At 45.0% G+C, this 20,369-nt stretch overlaps 1 protein-coding gene across 3 annotated transcripts in view; it reads left to right on the top strand.

The window, feature by feature from the left end:
• The first annotated feature begins 6,776 nt into the window (after nt 1-6,776).
• Nucleotides 6,777-20,369, top strand: part of LOC102400714 (phospholipase A and acyltransferase 3) — a 31,742-nt gene continuing 18,149 nt past the window's right edge. The window contains exons 1-2 of one of the 3 annotated variants that reach the window (XM_006050829.3): nt 6,777-6,929; nt 7,367-7,444. In XM_006050829.3, the coding sequence (XP_006050891.1) occupies nt 7,430-7,444 (15 nt within the window). In that variant the 5' untranslated portion in view covers nt 6,777-6,929; nt 7,367-7,429. Of the gene's footprint in view, nt 6,930-6,973; nt 7,153-7,366; nt 7,445-20,369 lie in introns of those variants that run through there. The other 2 variants (XM_025286563.2, XM_006050830.3) reach the window with 2 other exon arrangements.

Below are 20,369 nucleotides of genomic sequence, written 5' to 3'. Positions count from 1 at the left end.
TTTTTTTTTTTTTTTTTTTTGGTCTTATTCTGCCTCTGGAAATTGTTTATAGTTTTCTCAGTGAGGATTTTTATGAGTTTCCTTTTTTTTTTTTTTTTAAGAGAATTGATGACTTTGTATCAACTTTTCCAGTAAAAGGTGCATTCTCATTGCTGGCTGTAAGTAGTCCTGGGGAGGTTTATGACCAGGTTGCAAAGAATGCCTTTTTCCTCTTACCTCCCCTCAGCTGTTGGTTTGTGGGTCAGGGACTTTACTTAGGACTGTAAGGTTTTCCTGGTGTTTGTTTCTCTGCCACTCTTGCCTTTCCATGCAAGCATTTTTAGTTGGCACATTCCTACTAACATATAAAAGGTTTTCATGATTTTCTGTGAAAAGAATTCATTTTCAGTTAAGTTCAGTCGCTCAGTCGTGTCCGACTTTTTGCGACCCCATGAATCGCAGCACGCCAGGCCATCCTGTCCATCACTAACTCCCGGAGTTAACTCAAACTCACGTCCATCGAGTTGGTGATGCCATCCAGCCATCTCATCCTCTGTCGTCCCCTTCTCCTCCTGCCCACAATCCCTCCCAGCATCAGAGTCTTTTCCAATGAGTCAACTCTTCACATGAGGTGGCCAAAGTACTGGAGTTTCACCTTTAGCATCATTCCTTCCAAAGAACACCCAGGACTGATCTCCTTTAGAATGGACTGGTTGGATCTCCTTGTAGTCCAAGAGTCTTCTCCAACACCACAGTTCAAAAGCATCAATTCTTCGGCGCTCAGCTTTCTGCACAGTCCAAATTTCACATTCATACATGACCACTTAGGAGAGGTTAAGTTTTTTTTTTTTTTTTTTTTTTTTAATACTTCCAGTTAGCTTTTAAGTAAAAATAATAGAATCAAAATTTCAGTTCTTTCACTGAGGACTCTCTAGATTGATGTATAGACAGAATGAGGGAAAACTATCTTGTAAGATGATGAAACAGCCTCAGAGTCATACCTTATTTTAGCAGTATATCAAGAAAGCTGTCATGTGGAGGTCTCTGTAGTTTCACACTTGGTAGAGTTGCTTCTGAGTATTGTTTTTGTTTTGCCTGGTCTTTCCTTTTTTTCTCTTTTGTGAAGTAAAATGCTTTAGGTGAACAAACAGACAAACTGCCTCGTACTGGCAGTGCATTTAACAGGTCATACCCAGCGTTCCACCTGGCTTATGAAAATGGTGTCTTGGATAAGTATGTATGAGTTACAGAAAAACTACGTGGTTGATTTAAGTCCAGGCAAAAGTGATTAAAAAACAAATAGTTTTATTTTTCCCTGGTTTTTTAAACAAAATAATGTAACTTATATGGATATCTTAATAGAGCTATTTTTTTCCCCATGGAACTATTGAAATGTAATTTAGGATTATTTAGGATGGCTGCCATCTAAGGTAGCCAACACAGGTTGCATCATTTGGCTTAATATTTAGATCCATCACAATTTTAGTCAAGGAATAGGGGCATAGTGAAGAAAAGCTTCAGTTACTAACATACCAACTATTGTGTAGGTGGTGTTTTAAAATGATATTCCGAAGCCTATTTGTGAAGAGACCATTTGCAGTTGAGTAGATTTCCTTCTGTGAAGTCATATTGTTGCTGTGTTTTGAATGGTGGCTGTCTTCTATCTTGACCTGCATAAAACAGCCCTGGGAGGGATGTTTAAAAAAATTCAAATTGCTAGCTTTGTACCGAGGGATTGTCTCAGTGGATCTGGGTCTGGGTTGTGGCCCTGGAATCACCACTTTTAAAAACAGCATCACAGGTGGTTCAGAGAGCACAGTGGGAGAGGCTGCTCCGAGGGATGGGAAAGTGCAATTCAGCGTTGCCTGGAGGCAAGTGGACACCTTTTGCCTGAGGTTCAGAATGGGTGGTCTCCTGCCAGATACACTCTCTGAGAGTTAGGAGTAACAAGGACGCATTTAGTCCAGAGGATTACCCAAGCTCTATGAAAATGTTTCTCTAAATTAGAAAGTCCTCGTGCCTTCTCTGAAAAATGAATGTACAGGTATCCTGTTTACCAACAGGTGTACTTAGGATTAAAAACTAGTTTGAAAGTTGTTTTTCTTTGAAAAAGCAAAAATTGAGCACTGTGACTTGAACCTCTGAATCTTTTCATGCACAGAAAACCGTAAGCCATAAGTAAAAATGAACAAAAAGGACAGAGAGGATCATAATTTTGAAAATTAGTGACAGAGTACCCCTTACCAGGGGCCTTCAAGATTAATCTAAGGGCAGAAAGATTTTAGAAGAAATGTTTCTTCTTGCGAAAGGAGTCTCACGTGCCAGAACTCAAATTATAAATGTAGTGTTCTTATGACCAGGGGAAGATGCATCTGATTCCCAAAGTGTTCCAGTTTAGATACATAAATGCTGTCATGGACTTAAGCCTTAAAGGAGTGAATACTAATTTTGAGCGTATACAAATTTTCTTCTCTGATTTTTCTTTCAAAAAAATGATTTGTTAAAAGCACTTTCTTCCTCCTAGACTTTTTGAATGGCTTTAAAATTTAATATACTTTTTAAAAAGTGCAATGGATTAGATTATGCTATTAGTATAAAAGCATGTTTCTATTTCTTAGTTTTAAGGTCATTTAATGGAATAAAGATCACAGCACCATGTTACTTGTGTTTTTCCTTTCTCTTTAATATGGGAAGATGTGTTAAGTAGATTTGGGCTTGGTAAAGTGAATAGGATCTCTAAGGGAATGAAAACTTGGTGTCAAAGGTGGCAGTGGTAATGTGGTTTGAGTGAGTCGGCTTTCTCTGTCCTGCAAAGTAATACCGCACTAGTATCGTAATCTCTAGCATAATGCCAGAGAAGGCTGTGCTGTTGACAGTATTGCATAAAATGGAGCACAGATTTTATAGTTACATGGACTTGTGAGGACCTTTGAATTTGGAGGACTTTCATTTAGTTGCCCGATCTGGAGCCAACTGGTTAAATGGTTTGTCTCTGGGAGTGGGGTGAGGTAAATAAAGCTCTACTGAAAGCTTGCCCTTTTATAGACGACCTTGGAGGCAGTGAAGAAGTTGTTGGAACTCAAATATTGACAGATCACTGTACAAACCCCATTCAGCCCTACAATAAAAAGATTTCTTTCCTAGTTTGAAACACACTGGGTGGGGTCAGTAGCCAGCCATCCCTGATCATACCAGGCTGGGTGTTGCACTGAGTTCACAGTTTAGTAGGAAAGGGGCAAACTCACAAGTTAATGTAATATGGCGAGTATGGGGAGTATTGGCCCTCATCAGTGTAAGCTGGGGGGGAAGAAAGGAGCAGGGTGGGGAAAGTGGTCATGTGGGTAAGGAGAAGTCAAGCAAACTATGACTTCTCTTTGGTGCATTGATGGACATTTTTGCCTTTGACTACTTTAACAGTTTGCCAAAGATAAGTCCAATGCTAATTAACTTAATAATTAGAAGAATTTTTTAAATGAGGAAGCATTTGCTTGTAATTGGATGTCTAGAAGTTAAACTGGCATGAATTCAAATGTCAACAGGACTATTATTTCCTGTTTGCAGTGGCTGCATCGTTTGCTCTTGTAGATTTCTTCCACGCTGCTGGGGAGGGCAGGAACAGATGGTTCCAGGCTTACATCATTCCACTTTACTGTCCCCAGAGGAAAGAGGCTTTTTGACCCATTACCTATTACAATGTTTGTGTGTATTTTATATACATACAAACCTCTATCCTAGAGGAAGATTCTGACTGGTCTGCCTTGGGTCATATGCTCCTTCCAGGGTCCCTGGCTGCCTTGAGGGCTGGGGCATGATAATGAGCCAGCTGTAGGTCACGTGTGTCCCTACTCAGGGTGGTGGGGGGTACTGTGACTCGTGGCTCCACCAGAATCAAGCAGAGTCACCAAATGAAAGAATGTTGGACAAAAGCAAACGTTCTCTGCAGTTTTCAGTTCCCCAGACTGGCCATTTAGTGGAATGAGAGCCTGGAACTTCTCGGGAATGTGCATTTAAGGGGAAATAGAGGAGGTTATGCTGCACATTTACTAGTGGAAGCTCTTCAGGGCCTCTCAATAGGGGTTTGTTTTCACCTCTAAAGTAGGACTTGAGGGGTTGCAGACCTAGGCAATTCATGAGGAAGTTACACTTCACCTTCCTTTCCTAAAAGCCTGATTTTTCTGGTCAAAGCGAACTGTCACGAGTCAGTGTACTTACATCGCCTGCCCCGAGTGCCCTGGATACAGATTAAAAGCCTATTCACTTGGCTGGTGGGGTACCTTTCCCTGAGGAGCCATCTGGTTTGGAGTTGCTGTTCCGCATCAGAGCTTTCAAGTCACGTAATGCTCTGTGGATTCTGCTCCCTTAAATGCGGTTTGTCTGCCCACACTTCCTCCCCTCCTGCTCTCCTCTTGCCCTGGCCTTGCTTCTCATACCTGCCCCACCTGCTCAGAATCCCTGCAGAGTCTTTTAGTTCTGCTCTGCGTGTTATTCTGTAGTTGCCAAACTGTATCCGACTCTGTGACCCTATGGACTGTACCCCACCAGGCTCCTCTGTCTATGGGATTTCCCAGGCAAGAATACTGGAGTGGGTTGCCATTTCCTCCTCCAGGGTATCTTCCCCACCCAGGGACTGAACGCGCATCTCCTGCTTTGCAGGTGGATTTTTGATTGCTGAGTCACCAGGGAAGCCCTCTTGGCATATAACCTTGTGCCATTTTCTCAGTTACTCCTTCCTCAGAGACAGCACAACAATGGATTCTCCTGGAGGAGAACCCTCAGAAGGCAGAGAATGGAGAGATGGCAAATAATGAAAAATTAATATTTTCCACCTGTCACAAGAAGAATGGGCCTCCATAGCTGTGGCTGCAGAAAAGACTGGAAGAGGCTTCATAGGCAGATAGCAGTTTGGTCCTGGCTGTTTTGAACTTGGCCGTCCACCCACATCATGGTGATGGACTTGGAATGGGGCTTAAGGATGGACTGCTTTGTTGCTGATGGTGGTGGCAACACGTGGTAACTTCTCTTGGGGCCTTTCCTAGAGAGCTCCACTTTTGAGAGCTGTGTGAAAGGTGAAACTACACTTCCTGACCTCCCTGCTTCTCAGTAGGGATGTTGTTTTTCCTGGCACAGTTAGTGGGGGGAAAAGAAAAAAGTAAAAAAAGTGACGTCTGGGCTGATTGAAAGCATAGATTAAGGAGAGGCAGGAATAGGTGTGGTTTCCTCAAAACCAAAATTTTGCATTCTGGGTTTGGACGGCCTTACAGATAATCTCTTGCTCAATACACATAATACAATTTGTTGGGTGAGTAGTATGCACATAAAACTTTGGTGTTTATTTCAGTGCCTCTGACCTCCGTGCTGGGAAGCTGGTTTGTGGATAAGCATGTACCTTTACTCCTGTTAACAATAGCCAACAGGTCCCCAGTGAGGACTTGCCCCAGGCTTGGCTTCATCTGTTGCTCTTCCTTCGCGGAACCTATTTTTATTGTTACATTGTGTACATGCTCAGTCCTATCAGACTCTCTGCAACCCCATGGACTGTAGCTCACCAGGATCCTCTGTCCATGGAATTTTCTGGGTAAGAATATTGGAGTGGGTAGCCATTCCCTACTCCAGGGGACCCAGATATGAAACCCATATCTCCTGCATTGGCAGGTGGATTCTTTACTACTTGAGCCACCTGAGAAGCCTATCTGACAGCAAAGCTGTGTATATTTTTATACATTATCTTACATATTGTACAATATCATCACCACTCTAGTTTGCAGATGAACAAACTGAGGCTCAGAGAGGGAAGGGTGCTTTTGACCCTGTAGGTAGCCAGGTTCAGGATTTGGCCAACGGTCCTGATTTCAAGCTCACTGCCAGCAGCGAAGGGTCAGGAAATAGTGATAGACCAGAACTACTTTTACCCCTGCAGGGTCACAGCCCAGTGCATAACAAGGGCCTGTGTTTGGTCTTTCCTTCTCATGAAAGGCCTATCATGTGCCAGATTGGTGCCAGATTTGGGGGACTTCTGATGGCTTGGGAACCAATAGTTAAAAATACTTTCTCTCTGCTAGGCCCTTGCCTTTAAATGGCCTTAAAATTTATTATACAGTTTCCCCTTATCCTAAGAGTATGTGTTCCAAGATTCCCAGGGAATGCCCCAAACCTGAAGTCCAGAACCCTAAAATAATCTCAGCTTATCCATAGTTCTGTCTCCTTGTTTTTTTTACCCAGCGGAGGGCAGATAGAGAACTCGTGGATATCGGAGGTCTACGGTAGTTTTAAACTACAGGATAAGCCCACTTGAGGGGATGAGCAAACTGATTACTCTGCAGGACGATATGTATAGATAGGTATGCTGCTGCTGCTGCTAAGTCGCTTCAGTCGTGTCGGACTCTGCGACCCCATAGACGGCAGCCCACCAGGCTCCCCCGTCCCTGGGATTCTCCAGGCAAGAACACTGGAGTGGGTTGCCATTTCCTTCTTCAATGCATGAAAGTGAAAAGTGAAAGTGAAGTCGCTCAGTCGTGTCCGACTCTTAGCGACCCCACGGACTGCAGCCTACCAGGCTCCTCCGTCCATGGGATTTTCCAGGCAGGAGTACTGGAGTGGGGTGCCATTGCCTTCTCTATAGATAGGTATATGAGATCTTAAAATATTGAGCGGGGGTGGCCCCGAGCTGAGTTCTGGGGTCTCCTCTTCTCAGGGCAGTGTGTGCAGAGAGGGTTCGCCGGTGAGTGGAAAGCATCCTGGCCTGTCTGCACCAGAGGCCGGAGCAGGCTGTCCCTGTCGCCCTGGGGCGTGGGCTCTGCGAGGCTCTAATTAGTCATACGGGGAGGGGCCGAGTGACCTCACGCTGGCCTGAACTCTGCGGCCATTTAACTGGTTCCTTTCCTGGTGGAGGCCGCTACTGCCGTCCAAGTTCGCGAGGTGGGTGGAGCGGTACTTCCCAGCTCTTAAGGAAGGTGAGACGCTTGGGGTGGCTCTCCCGGTGTCCCAGGCTGTGGGGGGGATGGAGAACTTGGGTGAGACCGGAGTAAACAAATTAGTTCGGTTTAGCTGAGCTCAGCGGCCGGGGAGGAAGGGCCGCGCGCGCGCGGCGCCGCGGACTTTCTGGGGCGCGGCCGCCCGGGCAGGTGACACCGATCGCGCTCCCCGCCGCTGCACCGCCAGCCTCTCCGGTATCAGGTGAACCTTCCTGCCCGCCCTGCCAGGGTTCATGGCCAGGTGCAGGGGCTGGGAGGGGACCGGCAAGGAACTGGAATGGAGTGAGCCGGTCGTGGCCGGAGAATTTGGAGATCAACTGGGCACGGTCTCCTCCGCCAGAAGCCACTGGCCCCTGGGGTCTTGGGGACGCGGTTTCTTTTTACTGACGGTGACTCCCCGCTCCTTCCTGCTTCAGGCATTTACGCAGCTGATAAAGTCAACTCCAGCCTGAAATCGAGGGCCGCCATCACCCAAGAAGATGCGCGCACCCTTTGTAAGTAAGGCAGGCGTGCCTGGGCTGGCGGTGGGGGCCGTGTTTGGGTCGGTCTGAGTCATCAGAGAACCGGCCCTTGAGGACGTGCGGGCCACACCTCCATTGGCCGGTGGGGTGGGCATCAGGCGTGAGACGGTCAGTGGTTAGAGTTGTCTTAGCGTGAGTACTTGTGTGGGCAGGTCCTGTTTGCCTGAAACAGGAGCCGGCGAAGGCAGGGCCAAGCCAAGCTGGGAGGCAGCAAGGAGAGACTTGCTCCGCCAAGGTCCTGTCTGCCTTCCTGAGTCAGACCAGAGCACCTGGAAGGGCTCCTGGAGCACGATGTCTGGGCTGCACCAGCTGCAGCCCACCCCGCCCCCAGCGCCTGGGTTTGACCACAGGGGCGTTTTCCTGGCCTCAGCTGAGACACTTCATGGCGCCCTGCCCGCAGTTTCCCAACTTTCACTTTCCCTATTTCTAATCTGTGATGTGGTTCAGAAATCATAAAGGGGCTTAGTACATGCTTCCTTTCAACCTATCAGGACCCGCTGCAGAGAGGTTTTGAGCCCGGCTTTTGAGGAGGACACCCCTGGGATCATGTTCACCATCCTGTTCCCTAGCTGTGGCACTTTGATCACGTTTCCAATCCCAGAGTGACGATTATGTGACTTAATACTTCTGAAGTGCTCAGAACAGTGCTTTGCACACATATTAAGTGCTCACCTGCAATTCATTGTTCTGATTATGATTATGGTTTAATCCGTGTAAAGAGCTTAAGGCAGCGCATGGTATTAGGGTGTACCTGGCATATTTGATGCTGGGAGTGGTCATTTAAAAGCATCCCTCTTCCTTATCTAACAACATTATTTTCAGTAATAATCATGAAATAAATATTAGTAATGGCTGGAAAAGAAACACAGTAAAGTTGCTTCTGTTGGGCTTTGTATATGAAATCATGCCAGTGAAAAAATAAAAATTGAAAAGTAGGGTAGATGTTATAGAGAAAAATAAAAGTAATGGGTTAATAGTTTTTAGTTGCATTAATGTAATTTAGAAGAAAACTTGTTCTTATAGTTAGGTTGGTTATAGTCATGAATAATGACAACATTATAGTTTCTGTTTTGGAACTTTTTCTGAAAAGTTGTCCTTGACTTTGACAAAACTGATCTTCTTTGCATATGCAACTCTCAGTAGAGGCAGACTTGTCAATCTATCTTGGCTCACAGTTGATCGAAGAACACTTTTTATTAATTTCAAAAGTTTCTCACATGTGAAACAACAGATATACAAATAGGAAAAGCCTTAAACATTAGAATCGGTTTGTCAGAGATTCATAAAAATCCCATTTTGTAATAAATTCCAGAAACTGCAATGCTGCCTATGTCTTAAAAATTAATTCTAGTGGCTTTTATTTTAAATTTTATTTATGTTTGTTGATCTCTAGGTTTTTTGTTTGTTTTGTTTTTTGTCTGTGCCGTTCAGTTTGTGGGATTTAGTTCCCTGACCAGGGGTACAACTCAGGCTCTAGGCAGTGAGATAAGATCAGAGAGTCCTAAGCACTGGACTATCTAGGGAATTTCTGATTTTTTATTTTTATTTTTAAAATTTATTTTATTGGGGTATAGTTGATTTATAATGTGTTAATTTCTGCTGTACAACACAGTGATTCAGTTTTTTATATATATATATACACACACACACATATATTCTTTTTAATGTTCTTTTCCATTATAACTTATCACAGGATATTAACTATAATTCCCTGTGCTATACAGTAGGACTTCGTTGTTTATCCATTCTAGTGGCTTTTAAATATATCCACATTTAAAACATTTTGACTAAAACATCTTCACCAGAAAATCCATCATAAGTTTTTATTTTATTTGGTAAAATTCTCCCAAGTTTTTCTTCTTTGGCAAAAATCAGAGAGAATGGCTGAATGATGGTGAACTTTGACATTTATTTAATCCATTGCTTTAGAATGAGAGTTTAGTTCCCAGTGAAATTGATTCAGACTTTCAGACACTTCTGTTTTAGTCTCTTTTCTTCTGGTGCTGGGAGCGCAGATGCTTGTCTTCTGTTTAAACACAGGAAAATGTAGGGAGGGATTGGTAGCCCAAACTGTCCTGAAAGCGAACTTGAACCATTCTGAGCCATTCAGAACTTACTGTAGGAGCAGACACATGGAGCTGAGTCTGTGTGTGTTGGAGCTTCACTGTATAGCTAGGTGTTCTCTGATTAGACTTCCACATAGAAAACTAAACTTTTCAAAGAATAGGAATGTGTGCTTACTTAAAGCTCGCATGCTGCTGCTGCTGCTAAGTTGCTTCAGTCGTGTCCAACTCTGTGTGACCCCATAGACAGCAGCCCACCAGGCTCCGCCATCCTTGGGATTCTCCAGGCAAGAACACTGGAGTGGGTTTGCCATTACCTTCTCCAATCCAGGAAAGTGAAAAGTGAAAGTGAAGTCATTCAGTTGTGTCCGACTCTTAGCGACCCTATGGACTGAAGCCTACAAGGCTCCTCCGCAAGAATTGGATGAGTTAGAACTTAGACCATTATCACTGATACTGTTTAAAAGTGTCGCCATATCGTGATAATAAACAGCAGACTGATTCTTGGTGTGTCTTGTTTTAAAATTCTCTATGGACAGCTCTCACCTATTTGTCTGCACTCAGAGGATGGGTGCACTTTCCTACTCTATGTGTGCCACTGCCTGGCTCTTGTGTGTGTGTGTGTGTGTGTGTGTGTGTGTGTGTATGTGTGTGTATGTATATGTGTGTGTGCTTTGTCGTGTCCGACTCTTTGCAACTCCATGGATTATAGACTGCCAGGCTTCTCTGTCCATGGGATTTCCCAGGCAAGAATACTGGAGTGGGTTGCTATTCTCTTCTCCAGGGGATCTTCCCAACCCATGGATCAAACCCACATCTCCTGTATGGCAGGCAGATTCTTTGCCACTGAGCCACCTGGGAAGCCTGGCTCTTAGGACTTGACAATTGTTAGTTATTCTGATAGAAGCTCCCTGGATCTCCCCGGGTTGGAGAGGCTGCATGTCTACCATATGGGCCCACATTTCTCCAAGCCCTTCAGTCCAGTCCTGAGGCCTCCAGGTCAGTGCCACTGTGTTCTATTAATACATTTGCTTAGGAGGCGTGGTCCAAGAGCTTTGCCTTCCCTTCTCCGTGCACCATGTCCTTAAACCCGTGGCTTGTTGAGCAGCTGCTGCTGGGTAAGTGAAGATTCAGAGGGCATCCGAGGCTCCAGACATGCAGAAATTTTAAAAAAAATTTATTTCAAGCTGGAGGATAATTGCTTTACAGTGTTGTGTTGGTTTCTGCTGTACAACAACACGAATCAGCTATAAGTATACACACATCCCCTCCCTCTGGAACCTCTCTCCCACCCCTACTCCCATCCCACCTTCTAGGTCATCACAGAGCCCTGAGCTGAGTTCCACGCGCTACAAACTGCTTCCCGCTAGCTTTCTATTTTACACATGGCAGTATATGCATGTCAGTGCTACTCTCTCAATTCGTCCCACCCTCTCCTGCCCCTCCTGTGCCCACAAGTCTGTTTTCCACATCTGCATCTCTATTCCTGCCTGCAGATACGCAGAAATTGATGGGCTTGCTCTGGGCTCTGACTTGAGACTCTCTTATGGACCTCTTCACCACCCTCGAGGTTTGCCTGACATCCTGACAGATCTCTGTGGAGCTAGTTAAGGTGCAAAGGGGAGGAGGGAGAAGTGGATGCTTCAGGCAGGGCAGGGGTTCATCTGCACCGTGGAGGGGCTTGAGCAGGAAGCAGAGTGTTCCTCTAGCCCACAAACTTCTGCTGAGAACGTTGAATGTGCCTGGCTGGCTGCCCAGTGCAGCTGGTGGGCTGGGCAGGGAAACTGATTTCTCCTTTCCCCGGGGCTCAGCCAGACAATTACAGTCATCATTATAGACAAACCAGGCTGTGGCTGATAAACACTCTCCGCAGGGAAGCCAGGGGGAGGCGCTGAGGAGGCGGAGACATGAGGGATGAGTAGGAATTTGCTAGCAAACAGTCAAGGGCCTTGTAGGCCTAGAACACAGTGAAGCAGTGGGCAAAACTCACCGTGGGGGTGGAGAGCAGATGTCAGAAGCTTCGTGTGAATTACTGGGTGCAGCGAAAAGAACTTGGCCTTTGGGTTCAGGAAGACCTGTAGTGTAATCCTGACATCACTTCTTTTTAAAAATAATTTAGTTAATGAATTTATTTTTGGCTGTGCTGGGTCTTTGTTGCCGCGTGGGCTTTTCTCTAGTTGTGGCGAGTGGGGCCTGGTCTCCAGTTGCAGTTCGCGGGCTCCTTGTTGCTGCGGCTTCTCTTGTTGTGGAGCACAGGCTCTAGGGCAGGTGGGCTTCAGTAGTTGAGGCTCCCGGGCTCTAGAGCGCAGGCTCCATAGCTGTGGGGCATGGGCTTAGTTGCTCTATGGCATGTAGGATCTTTCTGGATCAGGGATTGAACCCGTGACTCCTGCATTGGCAGGTGGATTCTTTACCATTGAGCCAGCAGGGAAGCCCCCTGGCACCACTTCTCAGGAGTTCTCTTGGGCAAGTTACTTTCTATCTCTGAGCTGTTTTCTGGTGGTTAATATGGGGCTGCTGTAAGGATTCCAAGTAACTTGTGAAAACCCTGAGGGGTGCCTGGTGGCAGCCGTGGTGGTTCCCAGATGAGTTCAGGGGAAGTCGTTTCCCGTGGGCTGAGGTTCAACATGTGGAGCAGGTCTGGGGCTTGTGGGGCTCAAGAGCCTGGGAAGGCAGATGAGTTTTGCCTCCTTTTTCAGAATACCCATGACCTTTGGGCTGCTGGGGCTGGACTGGTGCCTGATTGAAGCTGCCACTGTCCCTCTCCCAGAGGCTGGGAGGGAACAGGTGATGAGTCAACCCAGCCCCTCCTCTATCTTCTTGCTGGGCCTGAAGCTGGGGAGTCTGGCCTCCCCCTTCACCCAGTTCCTTGTACCCACCCAGCCTGGGGCATAAGTTTGGGACTCTCTAACAGGTATTAAGTGGTTTTTAGAGTTCTCACTCCCATTATCTCATTATTCCTGACACAAAATCTGCTGTAGAAGCTCAGAGAGGTTAAGTGATTCCTGAAGGTCACACAGCAATAGAGCAAAGGGGCCTCAGTCTCAGGTGGACTGGGTTCTGCTTCTGAAAATGCAGTCTCAGACAGACAGTATTGAGGGTGGGCTCCTCTGGGGTTTCTTTTCTTCCTAAAGTCTTTGCGTTAAAACTCCCAACTCTCTGCCAGCAAAATCCATTCTCAGCACCCTCCCCAGACTTCAGGGTTTTACTTTTGTTTTGAATTATGTGCCTCTCGAGGGTTTCCCCAGAGTATCAGAAATGGAGTGGGTGAGATGAGGGATTTCCACACTCACCACAGCATGTGATTTGGGAACAAAGAGAACTTGCTCTCTGGCTGGGTTTCACAACCTCCAGAATGTCTCCAGTTGGTCCTGGAGCTGTCTATGAACCTTCCGAATCAAGAATAATAAAAACACCCCCAAGAACAGTGGCAGCAAAAACTGCCATTTACAGAATGCTACCTATTTCCCAGGGCTTCCCAGGTGGCGCTAGTGGTATAGAACCCACCTGCCAATGTAGGAGACACATGTTCTATCCCCGAGTCAGGAGATCCCCTGGAGGAGGGCATAGCAACCCACTCCAGTATTCTTTTTTAAAAAAATTAATTTTTTAATTTTAATTGGAGGCTAGTTCCTTTACAATATTGTGGTGTTTTTTTTGCCATGCATTGATATGAATCAGTCATGGGTGTACATCCGGAGCACCCCCTCCCACCTCCCTCCCCATCCCATCCCTCAGGGTTATCCCAGTGTACTTGTTTTGAGTGCCCTGTTTCATGCATCACATTTGGACTGGTCGTCTATTTCACATATGATAATATACATGTTTCAATGCTATTCTCTCAAATCATCCCACCCTTGCCTTCTCCCACAGAGTTGAAAAGTTTGTCCTTTATATCTGTGTCTCTTTTGCTGTCTTGCATATAGGGTCGTTGTTACCATCTTTCTAAATTTCATATATATGCGTTAATATACTGTATTGTTGTTTTTCTTTCTGACTTACTTCACTCTGTATACTAGGCTTCAGTTTCATCCACCTCATTAGAACTGACTCAAATGCATTCTTTTTATTAGCTGGGTAATACTCCATTGTGTATATGTACCACAGCTTTCTTATCCATTCATCTGCTGATGGACATCTAGGTTGCTTCCATGTCCTAGCTATTGTAAACAGTGCTGTGATGAACATTGGGGTACATGTGTCTCTTTCAATTCCAACTCCAGTATTCTTGCCTGGAGAATCCCATGGACAGAGGAGCCTGGCGGGGTACAGCCCATGGGGTTGCAAAGAGTCAGACTCTACTGCAGCGACTGAGCACGCACCTGTGTACCACGTAGTGTTTGCTTTACAGATACTAACTCATATGATCCTCAGGACAGTCTCCTGAATCGTGTGCCCTCATTACCCTTATCTTAGAGCTGAGGGAACTGAGGCTGGGAGTTAGGTAACGGTGCCCAAGGCTACTCAACTAATAAGTAGTACAGCTGGAACTTGAACCCTGGCTGTATGGCTTCAGAGCCCCAAGGCTGTAATCAGTATGCAGTTTCTAAAAACCAAATGCATCCTGATTTAAACACAGAAGTCATGCTCACTAGCCTACTTTCTGTATTTTTTTGTACTCCTGAAATATTTCATTTAAAAAAAACCAACATTGACAGCCTCTTCAATAAATGGTGCTGGGAAAACTGGACAGCTACATGTAAAAGAATGAAATGAGAACACTTCCTAACACCATACACAAAGATAAACTCAAAATGGATTAAAGACCTAAATGTAAGATCAGAAACTATAAAACTCTTGGAGGAAAACATAGGCAGAACACTCGATGACATAAATCAAAGCAAGATCCTCTATGACCCACCTCCTAGAGTAATGAAAATAAAAACAAAAGTAAACAGGTGGGACCTGATTAAACTTAAAAGCTTTTGCACAGCAAAGGAAGCTATAAGCAAGGTGAAAAGACAACCCTCAGAATGGGAGAAAATAATAGCAAATGAAACAACTGACAAAGGATTAACTTGCAAAATATACAAACAGCTCATACAACTCAATACCAGAAAAACAAACAAGCCAATCAAAAAGTGGGGAAAAGACTTAAACAGACATTTCTCCAGAGAAGACATACAGATGGCTAACACATGAAAAACACATGAAAAATGCTCAACATCATTCATTATTAGAGAAATGCAAATCAAAACTACAATGAGATAATCACCTCACACTGGTCAGAATGGCCCTCATCAAAAAGTCTACAAACAATAAATGCTGGAGAGGGTGTGGAGAGAAGGGAACGCTCATGCACTGTTGGTGGGAATGTAAATTGATACAGCCACTATGGAAGACAGTATGGAGATTCCTTAAAAAACTAGGAATAAAACCAACATATGACCCAGAAATCCCACTCCTAGGCATATACCCTGAAGAAACCAAAATTGAAAGAGACACATGTATCCCATTGTTCATTGCAGCACTATTTACAATAGCTAGAACATGGCAGCAGCCTCGATATCCATCGACAGATGAATGGATAAAGAAGTTGTGGTACATATACACAATGGGATATTACTCAAAACACATTTGAGTCAGTTCTGGTGAGGTGGATGAACTTAGAACCTATTATACAGAGTGAAGTAAGTCAGAAAGAGAAAGATAAATACTGTATTCTAACACACATATATGGTACTGAAGAATTTATTTACAGGGCAACAATGAAGAAACAGACATAGAGAATAGACTTATGGACATGGGGACAGGGGAGGAGAGGGTGAGATGTATGAAAAGAGTAACATGGAAACTTACACTACCATATGTAAAATAGATAGCCAACAGGAATTTGCTGTGTGGCTCAGGAAACTCAAACAGGGGCTCTGTGTCAACCTTGAGGGGTGGGATGGGGAGGGAGATGGGAGGGAGGTTCGAAAGGGAGGGGATATATGTATACCTATGGCTGATTCATGTTGAGGTTTGACAGAAAAGAGCAAAATTCTGTAAAGCAATTATCCTTCAATAAAAAATAAATTAATTAAAAAAAAAAACAGACTGCAAACTTCTGACGAGGGGGCTAAATTGGGCTGAGCGTGGGTGGACTAGAAGGCGTATAGTGGTCTTGAATGAAAGAAAAATATTCCTTTTGCTTTGTTTCAACCCTTGGGTTGAAAATTCTTCTGGAAGTGCCTTTCCTTTCCCCTCTGGTCCTGTGCAGTGCCCGCACCTCAGGGTCTCACACTGGCTCTGAGTTTCAGGAGTGAATGTGGGTTATCATGCAGGGGCAGATGGCGAACTCTGCTAGAGGGCTGGGCGGTGTCCCTCCTCCTTGTGGTGGGGACGAGGTGGGGGTTCAGGTTCCTGATTGGCTACTTGCGGGCTGACCCTGGGTAAGTGACCTGATCTCTTAGTCTCAGTTTCCCCAACTGCAAAATGAGGTATGACTGCCCCTCTCTGTCTAGCCTTCTCTGCCCTATGGACACCCTCTCCTGTGGTTCTCCCTCTGGGCTGCACAGTAGAATCACCCGGAGGCTTAAAAAAAAAAACACACCAGGCCTGGGGTCCATCCTGCTTCTGACCCAACCCTAAGATCGCCCTGAGATGCCCGCATCGCTGTGCTTTTGCTCCTGTCTGCCCCCACCCCTGTTCACCTGTCTCCATCTGTCTGCTTTCCATCTATCTGCTTTTCTGCCTCCTCTGATTGCAGCAGAGTCTGAGGGTTAAGAGTGAAGGATTTGGGGGACTTCTCTGGCAGCCCAGTGGTTAAGACTCAGCACTTTCACTGCAGAGGGCACAGGTTTGATCCCTGGTCAGGAAATCCCATCTGCCACATGGTGTGGCCAAAAAAAAAAAAAAAGTGCAGGATTTGGGCTTGAATACATGGTCCCCCTCATTTTTCAAGACTTCAACAAAAATCTCAGCTGCTGCCTTTCCCAGGAGGAGGTCCTGTCCTCCTGGTCTCTCTTATACCCATTTCAGCCAGGTTTTTGCCTCCAACTCCCAATAGGAGCTGTTCTAAAGATCAGCAGTGACCTTCACCCCAGACCGCTCCTCTGATCTCCAGACTCACACATGCAGCTGCCCGGCTCCAGGTGGACATTTCACCCCAGAATACCCTCCCCGCCAGCAGCCTGCCCATTCGGCCTCCTGGAAACCTTAAAGTAACATTTCACTCCTCTTTCATTCAAACCCTCCCTCATCGCAACAGCAAATCCTGTTGAGTCTACCTTCAAAGAAGTCCAGAATCCATTATTTCTCACGCCCTGCTGTCCCCATCTTGTCTGAGCCATCAGCTTCTCTCTCCATCTTCCATCCTACCCTCTTCTTCCCACTGCACTCCAGCCACGCTGGCCTCCCGGATGTTCCTCAAACACACGCCTACCTGGGGCCTTTGCTCAGGCTGTGCCCTTGGCCTGGATGTTCCCGGCATCTGCGGGGCCCACTCTCTGCCTTCCCTGACACCCTTAGACTGTTGCAGCCTGTGTCCTCCCCCCCACCCCTGCCCACCACATTGCACTCCATACCACTTAATCCTGTCTTACCTTTTCTTTCTTTTTGTTTTTATTTGATATCTCTTCTATTTGATATCATCATTTACTGGGGCTTCCCTGGTGGCTCCTCCTGCAATGCAGGAGATCCAAGTTCGATTCCTGGATCAGGAAGATCCCTTGGAGAAGGGAATGGCCACCCACTCCAGTATTCTTGCCTGGAGAATCCCACGGACAGAGGAGGCTGGCGGGCTACAGTCCATGGGGTCACAAAGAGTTGCACAGGACCGAGCAACTAAGCGCACCCACGCTGAGGCTTTAAATGCATTTGAAGAATTTCTCTCTCTCCCTGCTACTGAACAAGAGCTCTATGAAGATGGCTATCTTGGCTTTGTTCATGGGCGTAGCCCAGGTACCCGGCTCTGTGAGCCTCTGTTGAGTGAATGAGAAAATGTATGAGTCCTTTGACCCTCCCAGGCAGAGGTGAGCATCTCCAAGGTGAAAGAATTCTCAAGGGGTATCGTTGACCAGTTACACCACTTCCCTGAGGTGGGAGAGGGTGTTTGTTAAGGGCAGGGTGATTCTGCATGCATGCTGGCAGCCTCCTCTCCTGTAATTTGGGCAAGGCTCAGGTCTGAGACCACAGCTCGGGATAAAGGCTGGAGGCTTGGAGTCAGGAACCCAGTGAGCTCTGGAGCCCATCAGCGTGAGAGCACGTCACATGCTTGTTTTACCGCTGCAGTCACTGTTGCCGTTGTCCTGGACGCCCCAGTGCTTTATGTCAGCCTTTCACAGACGTAAGAGGAGTGTAAAGATACATGCGGTTGGAATGAATAGGCGGACATATTTGTGATAAAGTACATACAGTAACACAGTGGTAGAATCTAGGTGGTGGGTATATGTTCACTAAAAACTGCTTTCAATTTTGAGCACTTGAAAAATCTTCATAATAAAGTGGAGAAATTATAAAGTTGGAAAGTATGCTATAAACTTAAAAATGCTCATTGCAGAAAAGCTGGAAAATGCAGAAAAATAGAAGGAAACAAAATAATCACAACAACCACCCTTAGCCCGAGCACCTAGAGGGAATCTGTTAGGATGTTGGTATATATCTTTCTAGTCTTTTGTGTATTTATTTTGTTACATAATAGTAATTGTAGGGATTACCCCAGATCGAGCACACTGATGTTTATCAAACCTTACATTGTTTTCTGATTCTAAAGCAAATATATATGTTTTGGAAAACTAGAAAAGAATTAAAAAGGAAATTAATATCCCAAATTCTACCACCTAGTAATAAACACGGTTTACATTTTGGTGTATTTCCACAAATTTTTTTTTTAATCTGTTGGTTTTCCTTTTGAAACAAAGTTTTAAAAAAATACCATTTTGTGTAAAGGTTTTTTTTTTAACTTAAAAAATTAAGTTATCCTTGATTGTAAAGCTTTTTTATTAGCCATTATCTTATGGATATTTCTTGTCTTTAAGTATTCTTTTAAAATATAACTTTTAAAACATAACTGTACAGTATTTAGCTAATATCTTTATGTAGAATATTTAGGTCTCTAATGTTTTGTCATTAGATGTGAGTTTGTGACATCTTTTGTAGGCATTTCAGATTATTATTAAGAGCTGGTCTATAAAGATGTGAGTCAGAGAATATGAATATATTTAAGATTGTGTGCAGGCATGCATACTAAGTTGCTTCAGTTGTATCCGACTCTTTGCGACCCTATGGACCGTAGGCTGCCAGACTCCTCTGTCCGAGGGATTCTCTAGGCAAAAGTACTGGAGTGGGTTGCCATGCCCTCCTCCAGGGGGTCGTCCTGACCTAGGGATCCAACCCGTGTCTCTGACGTCTCCAGCATTGGCAGGCAGGTTCTTTACCACTAGTGCCGCCTGGAAGCCCATTTTTAAGGTTAGTGATATAAATTGCCAAATTGACCTTCAGAAAAGTTGTATTGATTTATACTCCTGTCAACAGTGACTGAGGTACCTGTTTGCCTGCATCTTTTCTTATATTTAGTATTAGTATTTCCCCTGAATCATTTTTAATTTACTTCTATTTGATTACTATTGAGATAGAATAAATTTTCTTGTGTTAGTGGTAATATATATTTCTCTTTTAAAAAATATTTATTATACCCTGACTCCATTTTTTTTTTAATTTCAGTGTTTAAATTTTTTCTTGATTCATGAAAATTCTTTATATATTAAGGCTGTCATTTTCTTCCAGTTAGTCATGGTAGTTTGTCTGTGGTGTTTTTTCAGTGCACAGAATTTTCTGGTCTGGCTCTTTTGATTACAAGCAGCCCACTTAAGCTAGCTCAAGTAAAGAAGCTTTATTCTAAAGACACATGGAGAAGGGTAAGGGGAAAACCTAAGTACAGGAGCTATAATAAAGCTGGGCCTCCCAGGGGCTGGGAGGCAGTTCAGGATCATGGTGATTCTAGGCACTCCACAGCTGAAATTTGTGCATCTCTACTTCCCTGGTGGCTCAGACAGTAAAGCGTCTGTCTACAATGTGAGAGACCTGGGTTCGATCCCTGGATTGGGAAGATTCCCCGGAGAAGGAAATGGCAACCCACTCCAGTACTCTTGCTTTGAAAATCCCATGGACGGAGGAGCTTGGTGCAGGCTACTATCCATGGGGTTGCAAAGAGCCGGGCACGACTAAGCGACTTCACTGTCACTTTCAGTGCTCCACCCATGGCGTGACTCAGCTAGCTGTTCTTGATGTGCGTGCTTCTTTCTCTCCCACTGTCCGCAGGGGTCTTCTGCTTGGTCAGAGTGGGTATGAGAACTCCAACCCTTGGTTTGGCCTGTGCTTCACTGGGGTCTCTCTTGTCTCCTCCATGTCATGATTTTTCAATTTTAGCTCTTGTGTCAAAAGCTAGTTTTTAAAATTACTTGATTCAAATTTTTGAGAAGGAGAGAGAGAGGACCATGGAGGATCACAGGGCACTGACCTGCTTGGGATCCGTGCCTTTTTCTAGTCCAGTTGGTGGAGGCTGGGCTGCAGTGGTCATGTGGTATAAAATATGGCTGCTGGGGCTGTCGGGATTGTGGGTGGTCATTTTCTCTTAAGAGGGAGTGTGAACATAATAGGCAATGATAGAAAGTTTAAATAAGAACTTTAACATTTTTTTAATCATAAAAACTTTTTCCCCAAATGTTTATTATTTATTTATTTATTTTTGACTGCGCTGGGTTTTCACTGCTGCGAGGGTTTTCCTCTAGTTGCGATGAGCGAGGTCTACTCTAGTTGCAGAGGCTTCTCTTGTTGCCGAGCCCGGGCTCTAGGGTGCGTGGGCTTCGGTAGTTGTGGTGCCTGGGCTCTAGAGTACAGGCTCAATAGTGTTG

This window comes from Bubalus bubalis, chromosome 5, assembly GCF_019923935.1.
Source record: "Bubalus bubalis isolate 160015118507 breed Murrah chromosome 5, NDDB_SH_1, whole genome shotgun sequence".
NCBI classification, from domain to species: Eukaryota; Metazoa; Chordata; class Mammalia; order Artiodactyla; family Bovidae; genus Bubalus; species Bubalus bubalis.
This window is presented reverse-complemented; position numbering and strand designations above follow the sequence as displayed.